Source organism: Equus przewalskii, chromosome 10 (genome assembly GCF_037783145.1).
Source record: "Equus przewalskii isolate Varuska chromosome 10, EquPr2, whole genome shotgun sequence".
Classification (NCBI taxonomy): Eukaryota; Metazoa; Chordata; class Mammalia; order Perissodactyla; family Equidae; genus Equus; species Equus przewalskii.
The window spans coordinates 50,448,248-50,471,343 of record NC_091840.1 but is presented as its reverse complement, the minus strand read 5'-3'; the positions used below and the strand labels follow the sequence as shown (position 1 = coordinate 50,471,343).

General features: G+C 45.5%; 1 protein-coding gene across 2 annotated transcripts; it reads left to right on the top strand.

The window, feature by feature from the left end:
- The first annotated feature begins 8,580 nt into the window (after positions 1-8,580).
- FXR2 (FMR1 autosomal homolog 2) lies at positions 8,581-23,091 on the top strand. 2 transcript variants are annotated; one of them, XM_070563311.1, is made up of 17 exons: positions 8,581-9,028; positions 14,668-14,720; positions 15,077-15,170; positions 15,813-15,884; positions 15,991-16,139; positions 16,398-16,491; positions 17,212-17,328; positions 19,215-19,385; positions 19,587-19,665; positions 19,971-20,080; positions 20,314-20,400; positions 20,676-20,898; positions 21,094-21,291; positions 21,380-21,580; positions 21,705-21,800; positions 21,948-22,048; positions 22,389-23,091. In XM_070563311.1, the coding sequence occupies exons 1-17, from the start codon at positions 8,948-8,950 to the stop codon at positions 22,482-22,484; spliced, it is 2,022 nt and encodes a 673-aa protein (XP_070419412.1). In that variant the 5' UTR covers positions 8,581-8,947; the 3' UTR covers positions 22,485-23,091. The 2 variants fall into 2 exon arrangements, with proteins under 2 accessions (XP_070419412.1, XP_070419414.1); XM_070563313.1 differs by lacking the exon at positions 8,581-9,028 and adding an exon at positions 11,885-12,591.
- The last annotated feature ends 5 nt before the right edge of the window (positions 23,092-23,096 follow it).

Genomic DNA, 23,096 nt, shown 5'->3' with positions numbered 1-23,096 from the left:
GTGGTGGCATATTCTTTTGTGGATGAACCATTGGGTAAATGGTCATAATTTAGACACCAAAAGGGGATGAGCAGGTAATATAAATATGTAAATTGTAAGAAAAAGGATATATGGAAGCCTAGAGAGCTGAAGATCCGTTTTAAAATTCAAATAAGAAATATGATTCAGCCAAACAGAACACTTCAGGGGCCCAAATTCTTCCAGAGTGGTGCCAATTTTTGGCCCTTAAAATCAGCTCACTGCAGGTGGGCCTTTAGGACAATCTTGATCAAGAGATAATGAAGAGGGCTGGCCCCATGGCGTAGTGGTTAAGTTCATGCACTCTGCTTTGGCAGCCCAGGGTTCGTGAGTTCAAATCCCAGGCACAGACCTACACACTGCTTGTCAAGCCATGCTGTGCTTGCATCCCACATACAAAATAGAGGAAGATTGGCACAGATGTTAGCTCAGGGCCAATCTTCCTCACCAAAAAAAAAAAAAGAGAGAGAAAGATGAAGAAGATAATGAAGATGGTCAGCCCCTTCCACCGATGAGAGCCAGAAGAATGCAGTCTCCTATGCTTGGCTCATCTCAGTCTGGCAAGGATTAATATCATTTAAACATGATGTTTGTCTAGTGATGGGGCTTTTCAAACTTAAATTTTAATGCAGAATAGATTATTTCTGGAAGGATGCACAAACAAGAGTGTAGTCGACCCTGGGGAGAGAAATTGGGTGGCCAGGGGACAGAAGGAAGGAAACTGCTTTTCCCACATACCAGTTTGGACCTGCTGAATTTTGTTTCGTGCCCATGTATTACTTAAAAAAAAAATGAATAAATGAAACTTTCAGGGGCCATAGCATAGTGGTTAAGTTCAGCGTACTCCACTTTGGCAACCTGGGATGACAGGTTTGGATCTTGGGCATGGGCCTACCCCTACTCATCAGCCATGCTGTGGCATCAGCTCACATATAAAGTGGAGGAATATTGGCACAGATGTTAGGTCAGGGCTAATATTCCTCAACCAAAAAAAAAAGAGGAAGACTGGCAGCAAATGTTAGCTCAGGGCTAATCTTCCTCAGCAAAAAATAAATAAATAAAACGTAAACATTAATGCAGAAGGAAAGGTATAGACTAGGAAACTTAGTATTTCCAGAATTTATCGTGCCCCTATCTTGATTTGTCTTTGCTTTTCAGAGTTTACACTTTTTGTGTTGTCTCTCACTTTGGGCCCACATCTCACCAGTTTTCGCAGGAGGTCTTTGCACTCCAGCATCACTCCGTTTTACAGCCTCCCCTGGCCTCCTGCCACTCATCACTTCATTAGCCTCCTATAAGGTGACTCTGTTAGATGTTGGGGCTGATTGGTGTGGGGTGATAAGGACCCAGGTTCCGGACATTGGAGGGAAAACAGAGGAAAGGGCATTTAGGGTGAAGGCTTTTTAAGGGGAGAATAGAGAAAACAATTAAAGTAGCTCTCAAATTTGCCCACATCTGTATCCTCGCTTCCACTACCACCTCTCTTTGAAAATTGCCATGGCCTCCTAACTGGTCTCCCAGCATCCTTCTGTAACTGCCCCTCTTCATGGGGTGGTTCTTTTTTTTATCATAGGTATACATTATATTATTTAAAGAGTCAAAAAATTCTATAAGGCTTATATAAAAAACAGTAGTCTTCCAACTCCCCACCCTCTTCAAAGACAATCACTTTCAACTGAGTTTTTAAATTGTGTTATTTTTTGTTTTGTATTCACCTTCATATGTCAAACTCAAAATAGCATGCAAATGTTGCTACTTCTTGATGTTTCTGTTTTAGGCACTAGCTATTGACTTCCCACTGCTGGAGATGAGAAGCTAGCTCTCTTTTCCAACCATCCCATTCCCACTTTCCATTCTCCCCTCCTTCCAATATTATATCATGAATCTGGTTGGATCTGTGTTCAGTGTTTACATTATTATAATTGTGCAAATGATCTTCACAGTTGAGTCATGTAGATAGTTCCATTGTTTTTAGTTCCCGCATAGTTTTTGTTTCCCCTGGAACTAATACTTGCCTCTTCTTGGTCTGCTTAGTTTTCTGTATACTCTGATTCATCCCCAAATTCTCCTTAGTTGTGTTAATTTCTTCTAAGGATATACAGACACCAAACAAATAAGGAATTTGATCTATTTCATTTGAAGGACTTTCTCCCAGAACCGTAGATCTTTTCTAGCACAGAGGCTGCTCTTTACGTTGGAATCTCCCTTTAAATCCATCCTGGGGACTCCCTTTGCCTCTCTTGTGTTGATACCTGTTTCCTAGAACCTATGTTTTCATCTTTCTCAGTTTATCTTGATGGAGCTTCTTGAGAAAGGGTGCGTGGGAGGTAAATTGCTGGGATTTTATAAGTCTGAAAATGTCTTTGTTCTACTCTTGTATTAATTGACAGTATGGCTGGGTATTAAATACTAGGTTGGAAATAATTTACTCTGAAAAAAAATTTTTTTTAAAGATTTTATTTTTCTCCCCAAAGCCCCTGGTACACAGCTGCATATTTTTAGTTGTGGGTCCTTCTAGTTGTGGCACATGGGATGCCACCTCAGCATGTCTTGATGAGCGGTGCCCTGTCCGTGCCCAGGATTTGAACCCTCAAAACCTTGGGCTGCAGAAGCAGAGTGCATGAACTTAACCACTCAGCCACAGGGCTGGCCCACACTGTGAGAATTTTGAAGGCATTTCTCCATTGTCTTCAAGCTTCTGGTGTTGCTTTTAAGAAGCCTGAGACCATTCTTATTCTGGATCCTTTGTATGAAGCCTATTGTTATTTTCCTTCCCTCTTCCCCCAACCACAGCTTTTAGGATCTTTTCTTTATCCTAGCGTTCTAATATTTTACATGGAACTGTCTTAGTGTTGTCTCAGTGGGTCTTCTCAATCTGGAAACTCATGTTCTTCAGTTATGGAAAACATTTTTGGATTGTTATTTTCTGGATGAGTTCCTCCCGTCCATTATCTCTGTTTTCTCTTTCTGGAACACTTGTTATTCAGATGTTGAATTCCATGGACTAGTCATTTAATTCTCTTTCCTTTTTCCTATCTTCTTCATTTTTTGCCTTACTTTCTGGGAGATTTCTTTTCTTCTTTTGTTCTTTTGCTGATAAAGATTTGCCCTGAGGTAACATCTGTGCCAATCTTCCTCTATTTTTTTCCTTTTTTTTTTTTAGTATGTGGGCTGCCAGTACAGCATGGCCACTAACAGAATGGTGTAGGTCCACGTCCAGGAAACGAACCCAGGCCGCCCAAGTGGAATGTGCTGAACTTAATCACTAGGCCACGAGTGCTGGCCCTCTGGGAGATTTCTGTTTTGCTTTTTTTTTTTTAAGATTTTATTTTTTTCCTTTTTCTACGCAAAGCCCCCCAGTACATAGTTGTATATTCTTAGTTGTGGGTCCTTCTAGTTGTGGCATGTGGGACGCTGCCTCAGCGTGGTCTGATGAGCGGTGCCATGTCCGCGCCCAGGATTCGAACTGACGAAACACTGGGCCGCCTGCAGCAGAGCGCGCGAACTTAACCACTCGGCCACGGGGCCAGGCCCAGATTTCTGTTTTTTAAAAGATTTTATTTTTCCTTTTTCTCCCCAAAACCCCCTGGTACATAGTTGTATATTTTTACTTGTGAGTCCTTCTAGTTGTGGCATGTGGGATGCTGCCTCAGCATGGCTTGATGAGCAGTGCCATGTCCGTGCCCAGGATTGGAACCGGTGAAACCCTGGGCCGCCAAAGCAGAATGCACAAACTTAACCACTCAGCCACGGGGCCGGCCCCTCTGGGAGATTTCTTTAATTTTATTTTCCAACCTTTCTATTGAATTTTTATTTCTACTTTCATGTTTTTCATTTCTAAGAGCTCTCTGCATTTTTTTAAACATTCCATTTTTGTTTCATGGATATAGGTTCTTTTCTTGTTTCTCTGAGGATATTCATGACAGTTTTTAAAAAAATGTTTTTCTTGGGGCCGGCCCGGTGGCGCAGCACTTAAAGTGCACGCCATGACATGGTAGGCGCCCCACATATAAAGTAGAGGAAGATGGGCACGGATGTGAGCTCAGGGCCAGTCTTCCTCAGCGAAAAGAGGAGGATTGGCAGCAGTTAGCTCAGGGCTAATCTTCCTCAAAAGAGAAGAAAAAGAAAAAAAGAAGAAAAGTGTTTTTCTCCTTGCATAGTCTTTATTTCTTCTAAGCTATTTTTTTTCTTTCTCTATTTGTTTTGGGTTCTGTCTTTCATTTTAGAGGCCTCCCTCAAATGTCAGGTAATCCTCAGCTGTCCACTTATATTTAAGCTTGGGACACTAGAGTACTGATTGGAAACTGTGTGTGTATATTGTGGGAGGTAGGGAGGCTTGTCGACCGTGAACTGTACTATAGGGTGAGCCACTAAGCTATTTCAGTGAGGAGCCTCTGATTTCAGTATCGTTAGGTCTGATCAGATTTCCTAGAGAAAACCCTTCCAAACTCCTGCGTGGAGGATATAAGCCTCGCTGTAGATATTCTCAGAGCTGGTTGAAGAAGTCTGGGGGAAGTCTCAACATTCAATACGTAAACTTTCACTTCATCCTCATTTTCAGTATCTATCTAACCATCCACCTATCCATCCTTCTATCTTCCTCCCAATCTCTCTCTCTATTTAGAAGTACTAAGGCAAGCTGGGGCATTCTATCACACATCCTTTATACTCAGCTAGAGTAATTTTACTAAAAGGCAAGTCTGCTGAAGATCCTGTAATGGCTCCCTCTGCTCTCAACAGAAAGTCCAAGGTTCTGAATATGTTTTAACCCCTCCAAGCTCTGGCCCAAACCAACCCTTCCGACCATGTTTCCTCTCCAAGTGGGTTCTAACCACGTTAGACTTTTATCAGTACCTTACATGCACTGTACCCTCCCCTCCGGACCGTCTGCACACGCTATTCTCCTGTCTGAAATGCTGTTTCCCTTTTCCCACTCCCATCCTTTGCCTGAATGAACAATGACTAGAGCAGATGAGGAAGAGGAAAAGTCACGCCTGGGAGGACTGTTGGTGCCAGAAGCTCGGAAGTTGGTGATGGTGTCATTTCTAAAAGAAAATTCAGGGCTGGCCCGGTGGCACAGCGGTTAAGTGCACACGTTCCGCTTCAGCGGCCTGGGGTTCGCTGGTTCGGATCCCAGGTGTGGGCATGGCCCCGCTTGGCAAGCCATGCTGTGGTAGGTGTCCCACATATAAAGTAGAGGAAGATGGGCATGGATGTTAGTTCAGGGCCAGTCTTCCTCAGCAAAAAGAGGAGGATTGGCAGTAGTTAGCTCAGGGCTAATCTTTCTCAAAAAAAAGAAAAAAATTCTTTAAAAAAATTTAAAAATTAAAAAAATAAAAGAAAATTCAGTCACTCCTATTGCTTAAGAGTCCAGACCCAAGGGGGCCAGCCCCGTGGCTGAGTGGTTAAGTTCGCGCACTCCACTGCAGGTGGCCCAGTGTTTCGTTGATTCGAATCCTGGATGCGGACATGGCACTGCTCATCAAGCCACGCTGAGGCGGCGTCCCACATGCCACAACTAGAAGGACCCACAACTAAGAATATACAACTATGTACCGGGGGGCTTTGGGGAGAAAAGGGAAAAAAATAAAAAATCTTAAAAAAAAAAAAAAAAAGAATCCAGACCCAAACTCTTCAGTCTGACAGCCCAGCCAGCACTCTTGATAACCTGCCCCACTTAATACCTCTAACTCTCTCTCCTCCTTATCAGAATCACTGCTGATGCTCTCTTTACCATTCTACTACCTTACTTATTGCTATTCCTTCTCAGGCACCTCAGGCTATACCTTGAAGGCACCTCTTCTTTTGTGAGCCCTTTATATGCTGGTGTACTTGAGAGTTCCGTCATGGACCCGATTCATTTTTCAGTCTACACCTTTCTTTAGAGATTTAATTTTCTTGTACAGCTTTAACTATGACTAACATGCTGATGATTCCCACATGCACCTCTCTAGCTCAGACCTCTCCTGGGCCCCACGCCTGTATGTCCAGTGGTGTGCAGGATATTGATTCCTTCATTCAGTTAATATTTACCATTCCAGGAACTGTGCTAGGTACTGGATGTACAATGGTGGGGACAAGCAGACATGGGACCCAGTCTCTGACCTCACAGAGCTTATAGTGTAATGGTAGAAGAAAGACGATGGATAAATTATTAATATTATAACCATGATAAGTGCCACAAAGGAATATAGGATGCTTTGGCAGTATGAAGTGGGGGACCTATCCTTGTGTGGGCATAGCGGAAGGCTAAAGAAATTATATTTAACTTGGAACCTGAAAGAGAAGAGAAGTTGAAGACAAAGGATCATGTCCACCTGGATGGTGGATGCTCAAACTCAAAGAGGAAAACCACAATCACTGAAGTCCTCAACTTCTCCTCCAAACCTTTGTCTCTTGTGTTCTCTCTCCCATGACTGGCATCACCATTCACTCAGTAACCCAAGGTAGAAATCCGAGAGTTGTCCTGTGTTCCTCTGGCTTCTTCACTGGCTCCTGACCCCACCCGATCCACCCCTCATCACTAGTTGTTGATTCTACTGCAGATTTAACATGTGCAAATCAGCTTGTACCTCTCTTGCCCATAGCCCTGACCCAAGTAGGTCCTCAGCATCTTTCTTACCTGCAAGGGCTCCTCACGGGTCTCATCGTTAGGCTTTAATCTATTCTCCACAGTTGTAAAATGTAAATCTTATCACATTATACTACTGCTTAAAATCTTTCAATGGTTCTCCATTGTTGATAAAGTAAAAGCCATTCTTTTTAATTTGAATTACAAGTCCTTCACAGTCTAGCTTCCTGCAGCTCCCCACTTCAAGCCAAATGCTATTTGAACTAGCTGCAGTTCCCAAAAGGACCTACACTTTGTTGTTATTGTTGTTGAGGAAGATTCACCCTGAGCTAACATCTGTTGCTAATCTTCCTCTTTTTGCTTGAGAAAGATTCTCCCTGAGCTAACATCTGTGCCAGTCTTCCTCTATTTTGTATGTGGGTCGCTGCCACAGCATGGCTGAAGAGTGGTGTAGGTCCACACCTGGGATCTGAACCTGTGAATCAGGTCACCGAAGCAGAGTGCACTGAACTTAACCACTACACCTAGGGCTAGCCCTCAAAGGACATACTCTTTCTGCTCCTCTGCACTATGGTTATCCTTATTCTCTCAAGAATATTCTTACCGGGGCTGGCCCCGTGGCCAAGTGGTTAAGTTCGCAAGCTCCACTGCAGGCGGCCCAGTGTTTTGTTGGTTTGAATCCTGGGCGCAGACATGGCACTGCTCATCAAACCACACTGAGGCAGCATCCCACATGCCACAACTAGAAGGACCCACAACTAAGAATGTACAACTATGTACCAGGGGGCTTTGGGGAGAAAAAGGAAAAATAAATGAATAAATAAATAAATAAAGCTTCAGTTGAAAAGAATATTCTTACTGCACTTTTCCTCTAGCAAACTCCTACTCATTTCCATCACCTCCTCTACGTAGTCTTCCCTGATCACTCAGTGACTATTGTCTCTTTGAAATTTCCTCTATACCTAGTCCTTCTCTCTATCATATCTTCGATCAAACTCCATGCAGTTATTTGTTAATTTACTTCTTTAAACTTTTTAATTTCCTGCCCCTTCCCCACTACATTATAAATTACTTGAGATCAGGGACCACATCTTGTCTTTGTATCCCTAGCACTTAGCACAGTGATTGGAACACAGTGAGGGCTAAATAAATGTTTGCTAAATGACTAAATGCAAAACATGTGATTCTAATTTCTGTGCTATTTTATTCACTTCTACCTAAATTTCTTACTTAGTTCAAGAATCCGAAGTGTGCCCTCTACTATCCTTACTCCATAACAACTGTTCCTGTTTTGAATTTCCTCAGCATTTGGATATCACATCTTTGTGCTGATCTAAGTTGCATTTGCTTTTCGGTACTGCCTTGAAATTATTTTTTAACCTTTCATTATATGCATGATCAGAATTTTCTCTAGGCAAAAACGTGACTCTTAAATTTCCTACAGCAAGGAGTTACAGATGCTCGAGACGATACGCGCCTGCAGACAGTAAAGCTCAGCGCCTGCGCACTAGGCACTTTTTTTTTTTTTTTTGCCTTTCGACTCCTCCTCTTTTTTTTCTTTGGAGCGTGCGCACCAAGAAAGACAAAGGTGGGGAAAGTGACCAAGCAGTCATTTAGGCGCATGCCCATCCCCAACTTGTCTAAGCCTGGGGGAGCTCCCAGTGGTGAAGTGGGTGTGGCCTGACCAGGCGCTGCAGAAATCCAATCCGACTGAGCGAGCTCGGCTCCTCCCTCCCCATGATTGGTTAGCTCTCAGTGTTGTGGGGCGGGGAAAGGAAGAGATGGGGGCGGTGGAGTGGTGGGGTGGCGAAGAAAGAGCGCCAATCTCGTTCTGCGCAAGCGCAAGTAAGCGACCAGAAGAGGGCGTGAGAGAGTGAACTGGAGTGTGGAAGCCCTGATGCGCTGGCGAGCGCGAGCTGGGTCGCCAGCCCAGACGCCTGCGCCGTGAGCCTCGGGGCCTCGCGCGCGGCGGGCGGGTGCCCGGTGCGCCTGCGCAGTAGGCGGCGGCGGCAGGGGGAGGCGGAGGCCGTGGAGAGGCAGCGGCAGCAGCGGGTCCCGGGACTGAGGCAGCTGCGGGGGCGGTGGCAGGCGGAAGCTGAGGTGACGAAGGCAGCGGCGGCGGCGGCCGTTTCCCTCACGGTGGCGGAGACCAAGGCGGCGGCGGCGGACGGGGAGCGGCCCGGCCCCGGCGCCCTGCTCGTTGGCTGTGGCAGGGCCGCCGTGGGGCCGGCCCGGCTCCCGCCCCCCGCGGCTCCCCCTCCGGCTCCTCCTCCGGGGAGACGCCGGGGGCCTGGCCCGGCCCGTAGTCAGACCGCTGCTGCAGCCGCCGCCGGGGGAGTCGGAGGCGGTGGCGGCGCCATGGGCGGCCTGGCCTCTGGGGGGGATGTGGAGCCGGGACTGCCCGTCGAGGTGCGCGGCTCCAACGGGGCCTTCTACAAGGTGAGGCGGCGCGCCGACCGGGGACACCCGTCTTTAGCCCCCTTCCTCCAGCCAGAGCAGGCAAGAATGGGGCGGGATCGAGCTTCTGGAGCGAAGTCCTGACCCTTGCTACCTGAGACCCAGGCTCTCGCCCGCAGCCCTCCTGGGGAGACCTCTGGAAGTTAACCCCCTTCGTCTTGTTTTTGGCCCCAGTGTTTCCCTGCTTTTACCCCCATCTCAGAGAGAATGAACATCAGGGCATCATTGTGCTTAGATCTATGCACCGCGCCCCCACCCCCGACCCCCGAGAGACCCTATTTACCCAGCTTCCTATTGACTTTTCCTGTTTCCTAGTGTAAGACATACCTTAGACCTTAATCACGTCTTCCCCACAGTCCAAGCACATGGAGAATTCTCATTATTCTCCCCTATTGCCCCCTTGGGAAGGCCGTCCCATATTAGATGCTTTCATCTTCCTGGGAGAGGCCTCTTCCTACTGGCTCTGGAAGACTCACCCCACTTTCATCTTATATTTCTGTTGCCAGCCCAAGGAGAAACGGTCATAATCCATTTATGACATCTCGTATCTTTGACCTCAGGAGCTCTGGGTTGTACCAGTCAAGTTGCTTCCTAGCCATAGGGTGGCATCTTTTCACAAGTCTCTCACCCCACCCCTTTATCCCAAGGCTAGCTGGTTTACCATTCTACCCAGGGATGGGTTTATATTTGTTATCTCACTTTGACCCCAGATACATTTAGATGATTCATTTAGTTTTTAAATGAGTGTAACGTTCATATTCATGATCTCTAAAAGGGGATTGCATGAGGAGTCCCTCTATCTTCTTAAGGATTTCCACTTCTAGAAGACTTTTGGCCACCTCTCCCAATTTGGGAATATGATAGCCTTTTTTTGAAGAAGGGGACTATCTTTAAAAGATCCTTGTTTACTTCAGCTCCCCCCTCGCCCAGGATTTGGTTCCTTGGAATTCCTTTTACTGCCACTTTCTTTATCTGTTCTGAATCCATTTTCTAGGATCTTTTTTCTCATTTAGATTAAGCCAGAGGGAGACCCCTCTTGCCTCTCAGGAATTTTTCTTTGTGTGACTGTTGTTATTTTGAACTTCTTTGGACTTTATGCCTGAAATTATTGCAGAGACTTTCTTGATTGCTGTCTTAATCTTTCATTTTACTCTGAGGAGCAACAGCTGAGATATCTTCTCATAACATCACTGTGAGAAGAGCCTCCTTTTCCTTCACTTCCCCTTCAAGCCTTTTCTCCCATAAAATACCTTTCCACCTTCATGCCCTTGGAAATGACTTTCTCCAACTTCTTCCTTGTGAAGTCATAAACTAAACTGGAAAGGGTCTCATATTTGCACTTGTAGTGGAAGGTTTCTGCCACAGCTTCAATTGGTAAGTTCAGTGTAGACATTTTTTACCCACTCTAAATGCATATCCATTTTTTTTTTTTAAAGATTAGATTTTTTCCTTTTTCTCCCCAAATCCCCCCGGTACACAGTTGTGTATTCTTCGTTGTGGGTTCTTCTAGTTGTGGCATGTGGGACGCTGCCTCAGCGTGGTCTGATGAGCAGTGCCATGTCCGCGCCCAGGATTCGAACTAACGAAACACTGGGCCGCCTGCAGCGGAGCGCGCGAACTTAACCACTCGGTCACGGGGCCAGCCCCTAAATGCATATCCATTTTTGCCTTACTTCCTTCACCAGGTTTATGTTCAGTGCTTGTGGGTACCCACATCTATCTTAACTTATCCCCTCAATTTAAGTCTGTTTTTTTATCCTAATGTTTCTGTATTCCACTGTAATCCTCAGGAACTACTTTATTCTGTGTATGAAAGACGCTCCCAGCCGATCCTCTTCTGTCATTTTTTTCTACATACTTTCCTAACTCATAGGACTTTTTCTTCTAGCTTGCCTCCATAGCATTTCTGTTTGCTTTGGCAATCTCTAATTCCTTTCTGATTCTGATAGAGTACATTTGTCTCTTATACCCTTTTCCCCCAAACTTGCATTAGCTTTGTTGAAATACCTTTCTTCATATGATTTTAGCCCCATTTTGTTCATCTTGTCCTTCATCTGGGTCCTTCCCACCCCTAAATTCTGGGTTCCAAGAAAAGGGATTCTTAAATTGAGTCTGATATCAAGATAGATGTTTACTTTTGTTCTAGGAAGCCTGGGAGCCAAGCACAGCTGGGAAAGATTGGTATCCAGTTGAAATTAACTGGGAAGGGAGATGTTTTCCTTTCCACATATGAGTGTCCAACAGAAAATCCCTCTCTGCATCTTTCCTTTTTCTCCTCTGGGCTGTGGCAATGATAGACTTGAGTGAATTGGGGACAGGATACTTTGAATCAGAGAGTAGAGTTTGGAGTTGAGCTTGAAAGCTACATAACATGGATTTTGTCTTTTGGCTACTTTAGCATTTTCTGCCCCCTGCCTCAGTTAAAAACAACAAGAAATCTCTAAATTCAACTGATCTTTCTTCAACTTTCAGTGCCATTTAGATACTTAACCATTCTGACCTTGCTACTGATTTAATATTCATGACTCAGCAGATTTCAGTGTGGGTCAAGGAGTGTTTGTTTACATTGCTCCTGAAACTATAAATTTGGGAAGGTCCCTTTTACCTCTCTCCGAATTGGGTTCTATTGTTGATAGTCTACAATACAACTACAAATGGCAGATCTGGAATCTAAGTTATCTCGTTGTTATCCAGTCACCTCTTCCTTTTCTGTCAGAAGTAATGTATTTTATTCTTTAAGTTATGCTCTCCCAAATGAAATATCTGTTCACTTTCCAGGGTGCAGTCATCAACTTTTCAGACCTTACCTGGATATCCTAATTCCCATTCCTTTCTTAAGGAATACAGCATCTCAACTTCAACACGTGGTTTTTACCCAGACCCTTTCTGCTTTTCTCCTAGAACTCCCTCCTTTTTTTGGGAGCCCAGGACTAGAAGATAGGTTGAAGATGGGGACTAATTTCATATCTTCTAATCTGAGGAAACTGAAGTACCTAGGAACCTAGGGGTCTCTTCCTCTGTCTGGTCCTAGGTCCTATAAACCAAAGCCATGATATACCATGGCCACTGAATTAAGTCATCCTTTGCATCTAGTTGGCCTTCTAGAATCACTCACCTGCTCTTGCCCTCACCTGCTTATCTTCCCAATGAGCATGGACTGAGCAGAACTAGGAGCTCACTTTGTAACACTGGTATCTTGGGAGGAAAAAAACTGGGATGATGTGGATAGAATTTAGGAGCAGAGACTGCATTGGAATATGAAGTTGAAGAGAAAGCTTGTTTTGGACAATGTTTAAAGGAACAAGACCCTGGAAGTATAAGAATGAATGGCGTTTGGTTGAACTGCTGAGTAATGTGAGGGAAAACTCCATTCTGAGCTCTGCATTTCTGCCTTGGGGATCATGGTAGCTGGAAAAAGCGGTAATATTGCTGCCTCCGCCTGAGGGCCAACCCTAACTGTTGGAGGAGAATTGGACTAGAGCCTTAGGCATATCCTTTGTGAATGAATATATCTAGGAGTGGGAATCTCTTCACAAAAGAAGCAGGCAAGTAATTGTCCTCTTCTTCTCCTCTCTCTTCTACTTCCTTTTATCCTTAAAATGTTTTGAAAATAGCTGACTCTCTCTTGATGAACTATTTCTAAAGCTTGGAGATAGGTATTTTGGATAAAGAATTGGATAAAGTCAGCTAAAGAGGCTGGTTGGACTGTTTCTAGAAATCCAGACAGACCCTTAAAAAGGGGGAAAAGAAGAGGAAAGAGATACAATATTAGTGGTTGTGGGAGGAGGACACTTAAGGAGCTAAGGGAAGAGCCCAAAAGGAAAGAGGGACTCAAGCAAATAGTGAAGAGTAGAAGTGCCTCAGAAGAAGACTTGAGAGAATAGTAGAAGTGGGTATTGTTGGTGCTGAATGAAGAGTGGAAAAAACATTTCTGGGGAAAGGAGTGGCAGAGAAAGCTAAAGCATGGGTAAGGAAGAGGCCAGGCAGTAGCCAGAGCACTAATGCCTTGGACAGTAGTAAGGCTCTAAGTAGTAAGGCTTCATAACAAGATCCTGTCTCGAAAGAAGAGAAAGATGGCTTGTATCAAGTGAAATTTATGCTTAGATTTTCCCACCGTAAGGAAACAGCAGTATAGTAAGTGTTTATGATTGACCAATTCTGTGAGATGGGAATAACACGTGTGCATTTTTTGTGTTTTCTCTCCTAAGCTCAGCTTTGTCCCTAGCTGCAAAGCTCAGGAATAGTTCCTGTGTATTAGCCCTTTGAAACCCCTAATTCTTTTCTAACAGCTTTAATTGACCTACAATGAAGTACACGTATTTAAAGCGTACAATTTCTTAAATTTTGACATATGTATATATAACAAACCATCACCACAATCAAGATAATGAACTTTAACTACCAAAAGTCCTCCACCAACCACCTTGGTAGATATACTTTCTGTCGTTGTCCATTAATTTTCATTTCCTGATTTTTTGACAGAAGTGAAAAGGCAATTCAGTAGAGAAAGGATGGTCTTTTCAACAAATGGTACTCAAACAACTGTATATCCATAGGTAAAAAATGAACTTTGATCATATCTTACGCCATATACAAAATTTAACTCAAAATGGATCATAGACCTAAGTGTAAAATAAAAACTAAAACTTCTTGAAGACATAGGAGAAAACCTTTGTGACCTTGGATTAGGCAAAGATTTCTTAGATATGAAATCAAAAGCTTGATCATAAAAGAACAAATCGATAAATTAGACTTTGTCAAAATTAGCAATCCCTAGTTTTGAGTATGTGAAAAATAGGGAGAGAAGGTAGAAAAATTGGGAGCATAGGATTGAACATAGATCTTTGGCTTCCTCGGTGAAGACACAGAAAATAGGAGGCTGACCAGCATTTCAGTCATTCCTTTTCCTCTCCCTTGTCATGATCTCAAGATTGGGGTCTTCTACAAATTTTATTATCCTTTTCAAATTCTTAGCAGTGTCATAGTCTAGCATTCAGAAATCTCACCTCTCAAGTCCTAATTTTTCCTTCTCTAAACTGTGTTCATTGTTTTGAACTGGTTATTCAGATTATTCTTTTAGGAAGGACCCAGGCATCAAGGCACCAAGTTTGCTCAGGTCTCTAGCTGTATTGGGGAGCTTGACCCTTCTCTCTCTTGGCAGATCCTGATGTCCTCTAGGTGTTCCAGGACAGCCTCACACTGTCTCATGGGATATTCTTAGCCTAGCTGAATGTTGTTGGTATTTTAATTGAACTCTGGCAAGCTGCTCAGTACAACACTAGGCAGACAGATAGGGAGGCCCCTGTGGGAGCCATAGAAGACCACCAGTTTCCAGGCTGTTCTGATGCAGATGATGTTTCCCCCTTCTACTTAGTTTCTGTCTCATCTTATTTCCGGATTTTGTCACATCTCTTTCCATGCCAGTATCGTTTCCTTTCACTCTACTTCATTCATATTCTTTCCCCAAGGCAGCTTTTTCTGGCCCTATCTTTAGATAGCTTGTGCCCCCGTCTAAAACTCTAGTTTAAGGCCTCCAAATGTCTCTCTGTGTTCCCTTGATGGCTGAGGTGGTGATAAATTGTCTTTTTTTTTTTTTTACTTTGTTCTAAAATTTATTCTAGGGCTTTGTGAAGGATGTCCATGAAGACTCTGTCACCATCTTCTTTGAAAACAAGTAAGACCTTGGGAATAGAGAATCCAGCATACTAGGTCCTAAATGGAGAGTGGAGAAGAGGGGGCGGCTGAGTCTCATGAGGCATGTAATAGGTGGGAGAGAGCCAGGGGTTTGGGTGGGCAACTTACGTGGATCCCAGCAGAGGAAAGGGCCTAAATGGGGATGGGGAGGGGATTGGACCCAGTATTTAGATTCTGACAAGAGGTGGAAGACACCACTATGGAGCAGGGCCTGGGGTTTAGCCTCTTTATCACCAGAAAAGTTGGAAATTGTCCAGTAGAGGCAATAACTCCTTCCTGAAGAAATGGGCAACCACATTAACCTGAACAGCTTTCGTATCACTGTTTCCCTTGCAGCTGGCAGAGTGAGAGACAAATTCCTTTTGGGGATGTCCGGCTACCACCTCCAGCTGACTATAATAAGGAGATCACAGAAGGGGATGAGGTGGAGGTAAGGGCCATGGAGTCCACCCTTTCTACATGTCACTTTTTCCAGGTTTCTGCCTCTCCCTTACCGTGATACCAGTATCCTAGGCTCCTCACTGGATGGTTTGCTCTCCATCCTCCCCAAGCGAAGCTACCACATCAGCCAGGTAGCCTATGGAAAAGTGAAATGCAACAGTTCCCTGTCCATCACTGTGGGGATCAGCCAGACTCTGGGGGAGCTTCCCAGTTTCAGGGGATTCACTTTTATTCATTTATGATAACAGCATCTAAAATCCAATGCTCTCTGATTGTGTGTGTGTGTGTGTGTGCGTGTGCGTGTGCGTGTAAGTAAGACTGGCCCTGAGCTAACATCTCTGCCAGTCTTCCTCTATTTTGTATGTGGGACGTCACCACAGTATGGTTTGGTGAGCAGTATGTGGGTCCATGCCTAGGATCCGAACCCGCGAACCCCAGGCTGCTGAAGCGGAGCATGCAAACGTAACCACTACTCCACCGGGCCGGTCTCGCCCTCTGATTTTTAATTAGCAGCTCCTTCTAGTTTTCTTTATCTTGATTTAGGATGCCTCCCAAGTGTCTTAATGCTTATTCCATTCTTGATGTTTTTGGATGGTCCTTAATATCTCTTTTATTTTCAACTTCTCTTCAGGTTTATTCTCGAGCCAATGAGCAAGAACCTTGTGGCTGGTGGCTGGCCAGGGTGCGGATGATGAAGGGAGATGTGAGTGATGGTGAAGGCCTTTGGAGAACTGCTGAAACAAATATTTTAGTCATGGAAAGGTGGGAGATAGAAGCTCAGGTCATCCACAACTTCTCCTTTCTTCCAGTTCTATGTCATTGAATATGCCGCCTGTGATGCCACTTACAATGAGATTGTCACCCTGGAACGGCTTCGGCCAGTTAATCCCAATCCCCTTGCAACCAAAGGCAGCTTCTTCAAGGTTACTATGGCTGTGCCTGAGGATCTAAGAGAGGCGTGAGTGTTAGGGATATTGGGAGTGGGGGGCCCTCTTTACAGTCCTTGTTTCTGCCCTTATTTCTCCCAGTTTCAGTCTTCTCTCTTGTTCCCTTTGGCCCTCTAGAGCCCTTCTTGCTCCCAGTTCCTCTGTTTCCTCATCCCTGTTCTTTTACTGCACTCTTTCCTCTTTTATTTTTCTTGGGCCATCTCTCTCTTCCCTGAGCCTTTGACTACCTCTACACTCTGCCCTCTAAGCACTTTTCTCTTTCTCTGCAGCTGCTCCAATGAAAATGTCCATAAAGAGTTTAAGAAGGCATTGGGAGCAAATTGCATCTTTCTCAACATCACAAATAGTGAGCTCTTCATTCTGGTGAGTTTATTCTGCCTGAATTACACATAGACTCTGTCAAAATTTTTTCCAAGAGGCCGGCCCTGTTGCTGAGTGGTTAAGTTTGCATGCTCTGCTTCGGTGGCCCAGGGTTTCGCTGGTTTGAATCCTGGGCGCGGACATGGCATCGCTGCTCAGGCCATGCTGAGGCGGCATCCCACATGCCACAACTAGAGGGACCCGTAACTAAAATATACAACTATGTACTGGGGGTATTTGGGGAGAAAAAGCGGGGGAAAAAATTTTTCCTTTTCTGCTTTTAACTCCTTTGCCGAAAGGGAGGAGCCAAAAAATGTTTATATTTATTTGTTAGAGAGGACTTTATTGCTCCTGACTCCTGTGGGCCCAGGTAGCCCTATCTTCCCTTAGTCTTCCTCGTGTATAACCTTAATTTTTTTTTTAACCTGGCCATCATATTTCAGCCTGGGCTGGGGACCCTCTTTTGCATATTTGGACTCTGAAAAATAGACTGTACAGTTCTCACCCGTGCTTGCTCCTTTCTTGATACCTAAAACCACTTTCCTTAGGCACCTAGGTAGTAGGTCCTTGTGAGACTGACAATGATTTTCCTCTTCCCTAGCTTCATTTCTTAACTTCCCATCTTTTTCCAGAGACTCAGGCATCCTAATTCCTAGTCCCTGGCTCTCCCCCAGTATGTATTGAAAGTCAGTTTTAATGACTTTTCCATTGATTTCTTCCCAGTCAACCACAGAAGCCCCTGTGAAGCGGGCATCCCTGCTGGGTGATATGCATTTCCGAAGCCTGCGCACCAAACTGCTACTCATGTCCCGCAATGAAGAAGCTACCAAGCACCTAGAGGTAAGTTTTGGCTCCACTTCTTACTGCTGAATGGTATTGTTGTCCTCTTCCCTTCCTGCTCTATCCTCCACCCATGCTCTTATGTTTACAGAAAAAAAGTCTAAGGTCTTTCTGGGCCATTAAACCTGGGTCTGCTATTTTATCCCAGACTCCTCCAGATGGCAGATCTCCATCATAGTATATAGTACAGTTGTTTTCAAACTTTTTTTTAGCCATGGGACCTTTTGATCAAGTGATATTTTATTTTATTTAAAGTACAATGCATAAAACAGATCAGTCAGAGCAGCTCTGTCTCAAAGTGGAAGAGTGTGTGGCTCTTACCTCCACCAGCCTCCCCCAAGTGACCTCCGGGAACAAACTCACTTTGCAGGATATTTCTGAGAACCATTTGCACCCTGGCAATGCCACTAGACTTGGAATCGTAAGTCTTGCTTTGTCAAATGATTGGTTTGAAATCAATCATTTGATTTCACTGAGCTTCATCTGTGACAATGAGGTAGTTAGACTAAAATATTTCTGCAAGGTCTTTTTGACATCTTATGATGCTCAGGTTCCCTTTTCTTAGGTATTATGCCATCCTAAACAAGTAGGGTGTGTGTGTTTTTGTGTTTGAACATCCATTTCCATTTATCAAGTGAACTGATATTTTTGGGAGGCTTTTATCTAAGCCTGTGCAAATTCTGGATCATGTTAATCTTTCACTTCTCCAAGGATGCTACTCAGGGTACTTGCAGTTAAAAATTCACTATTACCCCCAATGATACGAACTGTATCTGCTGCAGTTCCCAATGAGCAAGTTTCTTGGTGACAAAAGGTAGAATATTCAACTCTGCTAGGACTTTGCTGTATTGATCTGTGTGGCATAGTGTAGCAGATAGCTAAGTTGACCATAGGTGCAAGGTCTTAAGAATAAGGACATGTCTTTGTTTTTGAGAAATCTTGCCTATTTTGTTTTTTTAAAAATTATTTTGAAATATTGACTGTATAAATACACCACCACCCTTGTACCCAGCAGACAATTTAGGCAATAAGACCATTGGCAAAGTTCTCTAGAAGACATTTGTAAATCATTGTAGATCCTCTTCCCTTCCTCCCTAACTCAGTTATTTTGAACACCCAACTTAGTTCCTTTTGCCAGCTTTCTCCTCTTGTCTAATTTAAATCCTTGCTGTAATTCAACTCCATCTATCTTGGAAGTAGGAAGTAGTGGATTGTGATCTGAGAATGTCCCCTTTCAGATATATTTCCTATTTGGTTCTTCCTACCTAGGACTGATTCTTCCAGAACCTTTCTCGTCTTTCTGCCCCTGTACCCAGGGATCCCTCTGAGGACTGGTTGAGAAATGAAGTGATAGTATGGTGTTCCATAGGCTCCTTTTATAACTTTTCTTAATCCTTTGCTTTCTATTCACCTCTTTGGGTTCTGTTTTTAGAGCTGATATTAATTTGGTAAGGTATTGTTCCTTACCTTTGTATTTACCTTGTGAGAAGTCCTTTCACACCAACCTTATTTAATCCTTTTGATAGTCTGGGAATGAGGTGGGTCAGATATAATCATTTAGTGGGTGACAGAACAGAGGCACAGGGTATGTGTTTTGTTTAGGATCACACAACCAGATAGTGTTAGAGCCAAATCCAGATCTTTGGTGGCTCCCAGCCCAAACTCTGCCCATATTACCTCCTCTCCCCACCAAGCCATTGGTATCTGGAACGTAGGAGTCAAATGAAAAGTTCCGGAATTCTCCAGCTGGTCCTGGTGGTCAGCAGGTCATTCTGGCTTGCTTTTGCACATTTTTTCCTCATTGAAGCTATGGAAAGTGTCAGGTGCCTGGGACAGGTATTCTGAGACTCCACTAACATGATTCTCACAGTGCCTTTTCCTTTCAGACAAGTAAGCAGTTGGCCGCAGCATTCCAAGAGGAGTTCACAGTGCGAGAGGACCTGATGGGACTGGCAATTGGGACTCATGGTGCCAACATCCAGCAGGCCCGAAAAGTACCTGGGGTGACTGCCATTGAGTTGGGTGAAGAGACCTGCACTTTCCGCATCTATGGGGAGGTCAGCAAAAGATATCTATCATCCAGGTCCCTTAGGGGATAGAAGGAAGAGGGGCTGAAAGAAAAAGGAAACCTGAGTCATTTTGACCCTCCCTCCCTGACTTTGGTGGCGACATTTTCCCAAAGACCGTGAGTGGCAGGAAGATCATTGTTTGAAATCCAGGTCCTCTGTTGTAGTAACGATTTCCCAATCTTCTCTTAGACTCCTGAGGCATGCCGACAGGCCCGAAGCTACCTTGAGTTTTCTGAGGACTCTGTGCAGGTGCCCAGGAACCTGGTTGGTGAGTTGGGGGTGTATACGTATAAAAGAGAATACATTTGAGGGCCAGATGTGAGATTCTCTGAAGTGATCTGGACTCAGCACCTCCCTCTGGACTTCCAGTTTCACAAGGACAGAACAAAACAGTCTGTAGTAGGAAGAACAAATATCTAGGGATTGTAATATTTTGTCCTTTGAAAACTCATGAGAAACCTAGAAGCAGGAGAATAATTAAACAGAATCCATATAGAGAAGCTGAAAGATTGCTCATCTGTTTTTACTCTTTCTTTTCTTTAAAAAAAAAAATTTTCTCTTTTACCCATTCAGGCAAAGTGATTGGAAAGAATGGGAAAGTGATCCAGGAGATTGTGGATAAATCTGGTGTGGTGAGGGTTCGAGTAGAAGGTGATAATGACAAGAAGAATCCCAGGGAGGAGGTATGGGGCAACTATGCCTAGAGATGGGTTTCCAGAAGTCTGTGGGATTGTTCTCAAAGCCATTCTTTGGGGGCTGGGATTTCTAGGGGGTGGAGCACAGTAAGTTTTGTTTCCCCCTAGTAGATGTAAAGCCCAGAAAGATCCCATTTGGGTGGGCTTCCCTAGGAGACAGGATGGGGTTAATACTTAGATTTGACTCTCCTGATCCATCTGTCCTTCCCTCTGCCCTCCAGGGAATGGTTCCCTTTATATTTGTTGGCACCCGAGAGAATATCAGCAATGCTCAGGCTCTGCTGGAATATCACCTCTCCTACCTGCAGGTACCCAAGCCGGAAGCCTGGGAGAGATGTGGGTGTAGCAAGGGGATTAAGACTGCTCCTAACTTTATTAGGAATTGTGGTACCCAGTTTGTCTCTGAGCAGAAGAGCCCCTGGGTGGAAATTTGGGGCTGGGGAGTTGGATCTCAGAATTTTCCTTGGTTAGCCAGTCTGTCTCCTTACATTCCTGAGAATTTAGATATGTAGGGTGGAGAAGCATGAAAGCAGGAGACTGTTCATTGATCTTATACTTCTTCCTCCATCTTCTACCCGACCAGGAGGTGGAGCAGCTTCGCTTGGAGAGGCTGCAAATTGATGAACAGCTTCGGCAGATTGGGCTGGGCTTTCGCCCTCCTGGGAGTGGGCGGGGCAGCGGTGGCAGTGACAAGGCTGGATATACCACTGATGAGAGCTCCTCCTCCTCCCTCCACACCACACGAACCTATGGGGGCAGCTATGGGGGCCGGGGCCGGGGCCGGAGGACAGGCGGTCCTGCCTATGGTGAGACAGCTATGGGAAAGGGAGGCGAGCACTGATAGGATTTGTGGGCAGAGGCAGAGGTCTGGGTAGAAGCTTTGAGGAAAGAGTGATGGCTGGGGGACCTGTGGGTGAGAAGGGGTAGTCTTCAGTTTGGGGGCTGTGATGGATCCTGGGGTGGGGTGAGTGACCCTGATTGAACCCCATTATGTTCTTCAGGCCCCAGCTCAGACCCATCCACAGCTTCTGAGACTGAGTCAGAGAAGAGAGAGGAGCCCAACCGAGCTGGGCCTGGTGACCGGGATCCCCCATCCCGGGTGGAAGAAAGCCGGAGGAGGCCTACTGGGGGTCGGGGTAGGGGACCCCCACCTGCCCCCCGGCCCACCTCGAGATACAGCTCGTCATCTATTAGCTCAGGTACCCGTACCAGACAGCTGGGCTCATGAATGTGGGCCAAAAGGAAACATGAAGGACTCCTGACTCCCAACTCCTCTTCTCTAACTAGTGCTGAAGGATCCAGACAGTAATCCCTACAGCCTACTGGACACATCTGAACCAGAGCCCCCAGTTGATTCAGAGCCTGGGGAACCCCCCCCAGCAAGTGCCAGGCGCCGTCGCTCTCGTCGCCGCCGCACTGACGAAGACAGAACTGTCATGGATGGAGGCCTGGAATCTGATGGGCCCAGCATGACAGAGAATGGCCTGGGTAAGGGGTGTGCCTGGTGTCTAAAATATTAGACTCAGCTCTACTATTTAGCAATATTACATATTGCAAGGAATTGAGGGATAGGACATGGGATGCATGACTCTCATTTTTCCCTGCCCCACAGAAGATGAGTCAAGACCCCAGCGTCGTAATCGGAGCCGCCGCCGTCGTAACCGTGGTAACCGGACTGATGGTTCTATCAGTGGAGACCGTCAGCCAGGTCAGCTAACACTGGATGCAGCATCCTTCCTCAGCTGAGAGAATGGATGCCTCCTAACCTGTGAAAACCAGGATTGGGGTTCAGTGAATTTCTAGGGGCTGGACACCTGGGTTCCTTCTGAAACTCTTGATCCTCTGCCTTCCCCAGTGACTGTGGCTGACTATATCTCCCGAGCAGAGTCTCAAAGCCGCCAGCGGCCACCTCTGGAACGCACTAAACCCTCAGAGGATTCTCTTTCAGGACAGAAGGTAGGCAGGCAAGACGTAGTTGACTCCACCTCCTTTTTTATTCTTCTGGGGTGGGGGGGCACAAGAAAATTCCCAAAGAAATCTCTTACTAAATTGCAGAGGAGGCTATGTCTGATGGAGTTTAGACTGTATTTAGAATAGTGGAAAGTTTAAATAGAAGAGAGGAAAGTTTGGTTCATATTTTCTGGATCCCAGTAAGAGTGACTAGAGACATCAGGGGACCAACCCTAAGGTCACCACATGCCAGGAGGGCTCGGGTGGTAGGGAATGTCATTACCTGAATTTCTACTGACTGCTTTCTTTTCCTTCCTCTTCCTTTTCTTTCCCACTTTCCTCTCAGGGTGACTCTGTCAGCAAGCTTCCTAAGGGCCCCTCAGAGAATGGGGAGCTCTCTGCCCCCCTGGAGTTGGGTAGTTTGGTGAATGGGGTTTCATAAAACCTCCAGCCCGCATCCCTCCCTTCTCCGTCTCGCTTGCTGCCCAACACCATGGCCCTCACAGGCCCGACTGACCTGCGCTGGAGCTGCTCTTATCTAGGGGGGTGGGGGGTGGCACAGCAGCTTGGGTCCCCCCCAACCTCCAGGAGCTAGTGGAGGGGTGTGTAACAGGGTCATACCCCCCTCCCTCTTGTCCACCCTACCCCCAGGGTGAGGGGAGCCTCTCTCCTTCCCCATCAGACTGGATGTGCCTTTATCCTCTAATGCCCCAATCTCTCTCTGAACACCCCCATTCTCCACCTGTTGGTGCGGGGTGCTCCTTGACCCACCCAGATTTGACAGTTCAGGGGGGCTCCCCTGCTATCCCTCCTCCCATCCTGTACCCCCCATTTCTGGGGCCTCATCACTGTGGAAGACGGGGATAGTAAGGATATAAGTGGGTGGGAGGCATGGGGAAGGTTTTGGAGTAGAACCAGGGGTGTATATGAAGGGGGGTGACAAGGTCCCCCAGGGGAGGGGGGACCAACCTTGTCTGGTGGATGAGAAGGCGTATTTATTTTTCACTGTACAGTATTTAAAAAGAGAATAAAAAAAAACCCAAATGGCACTCTG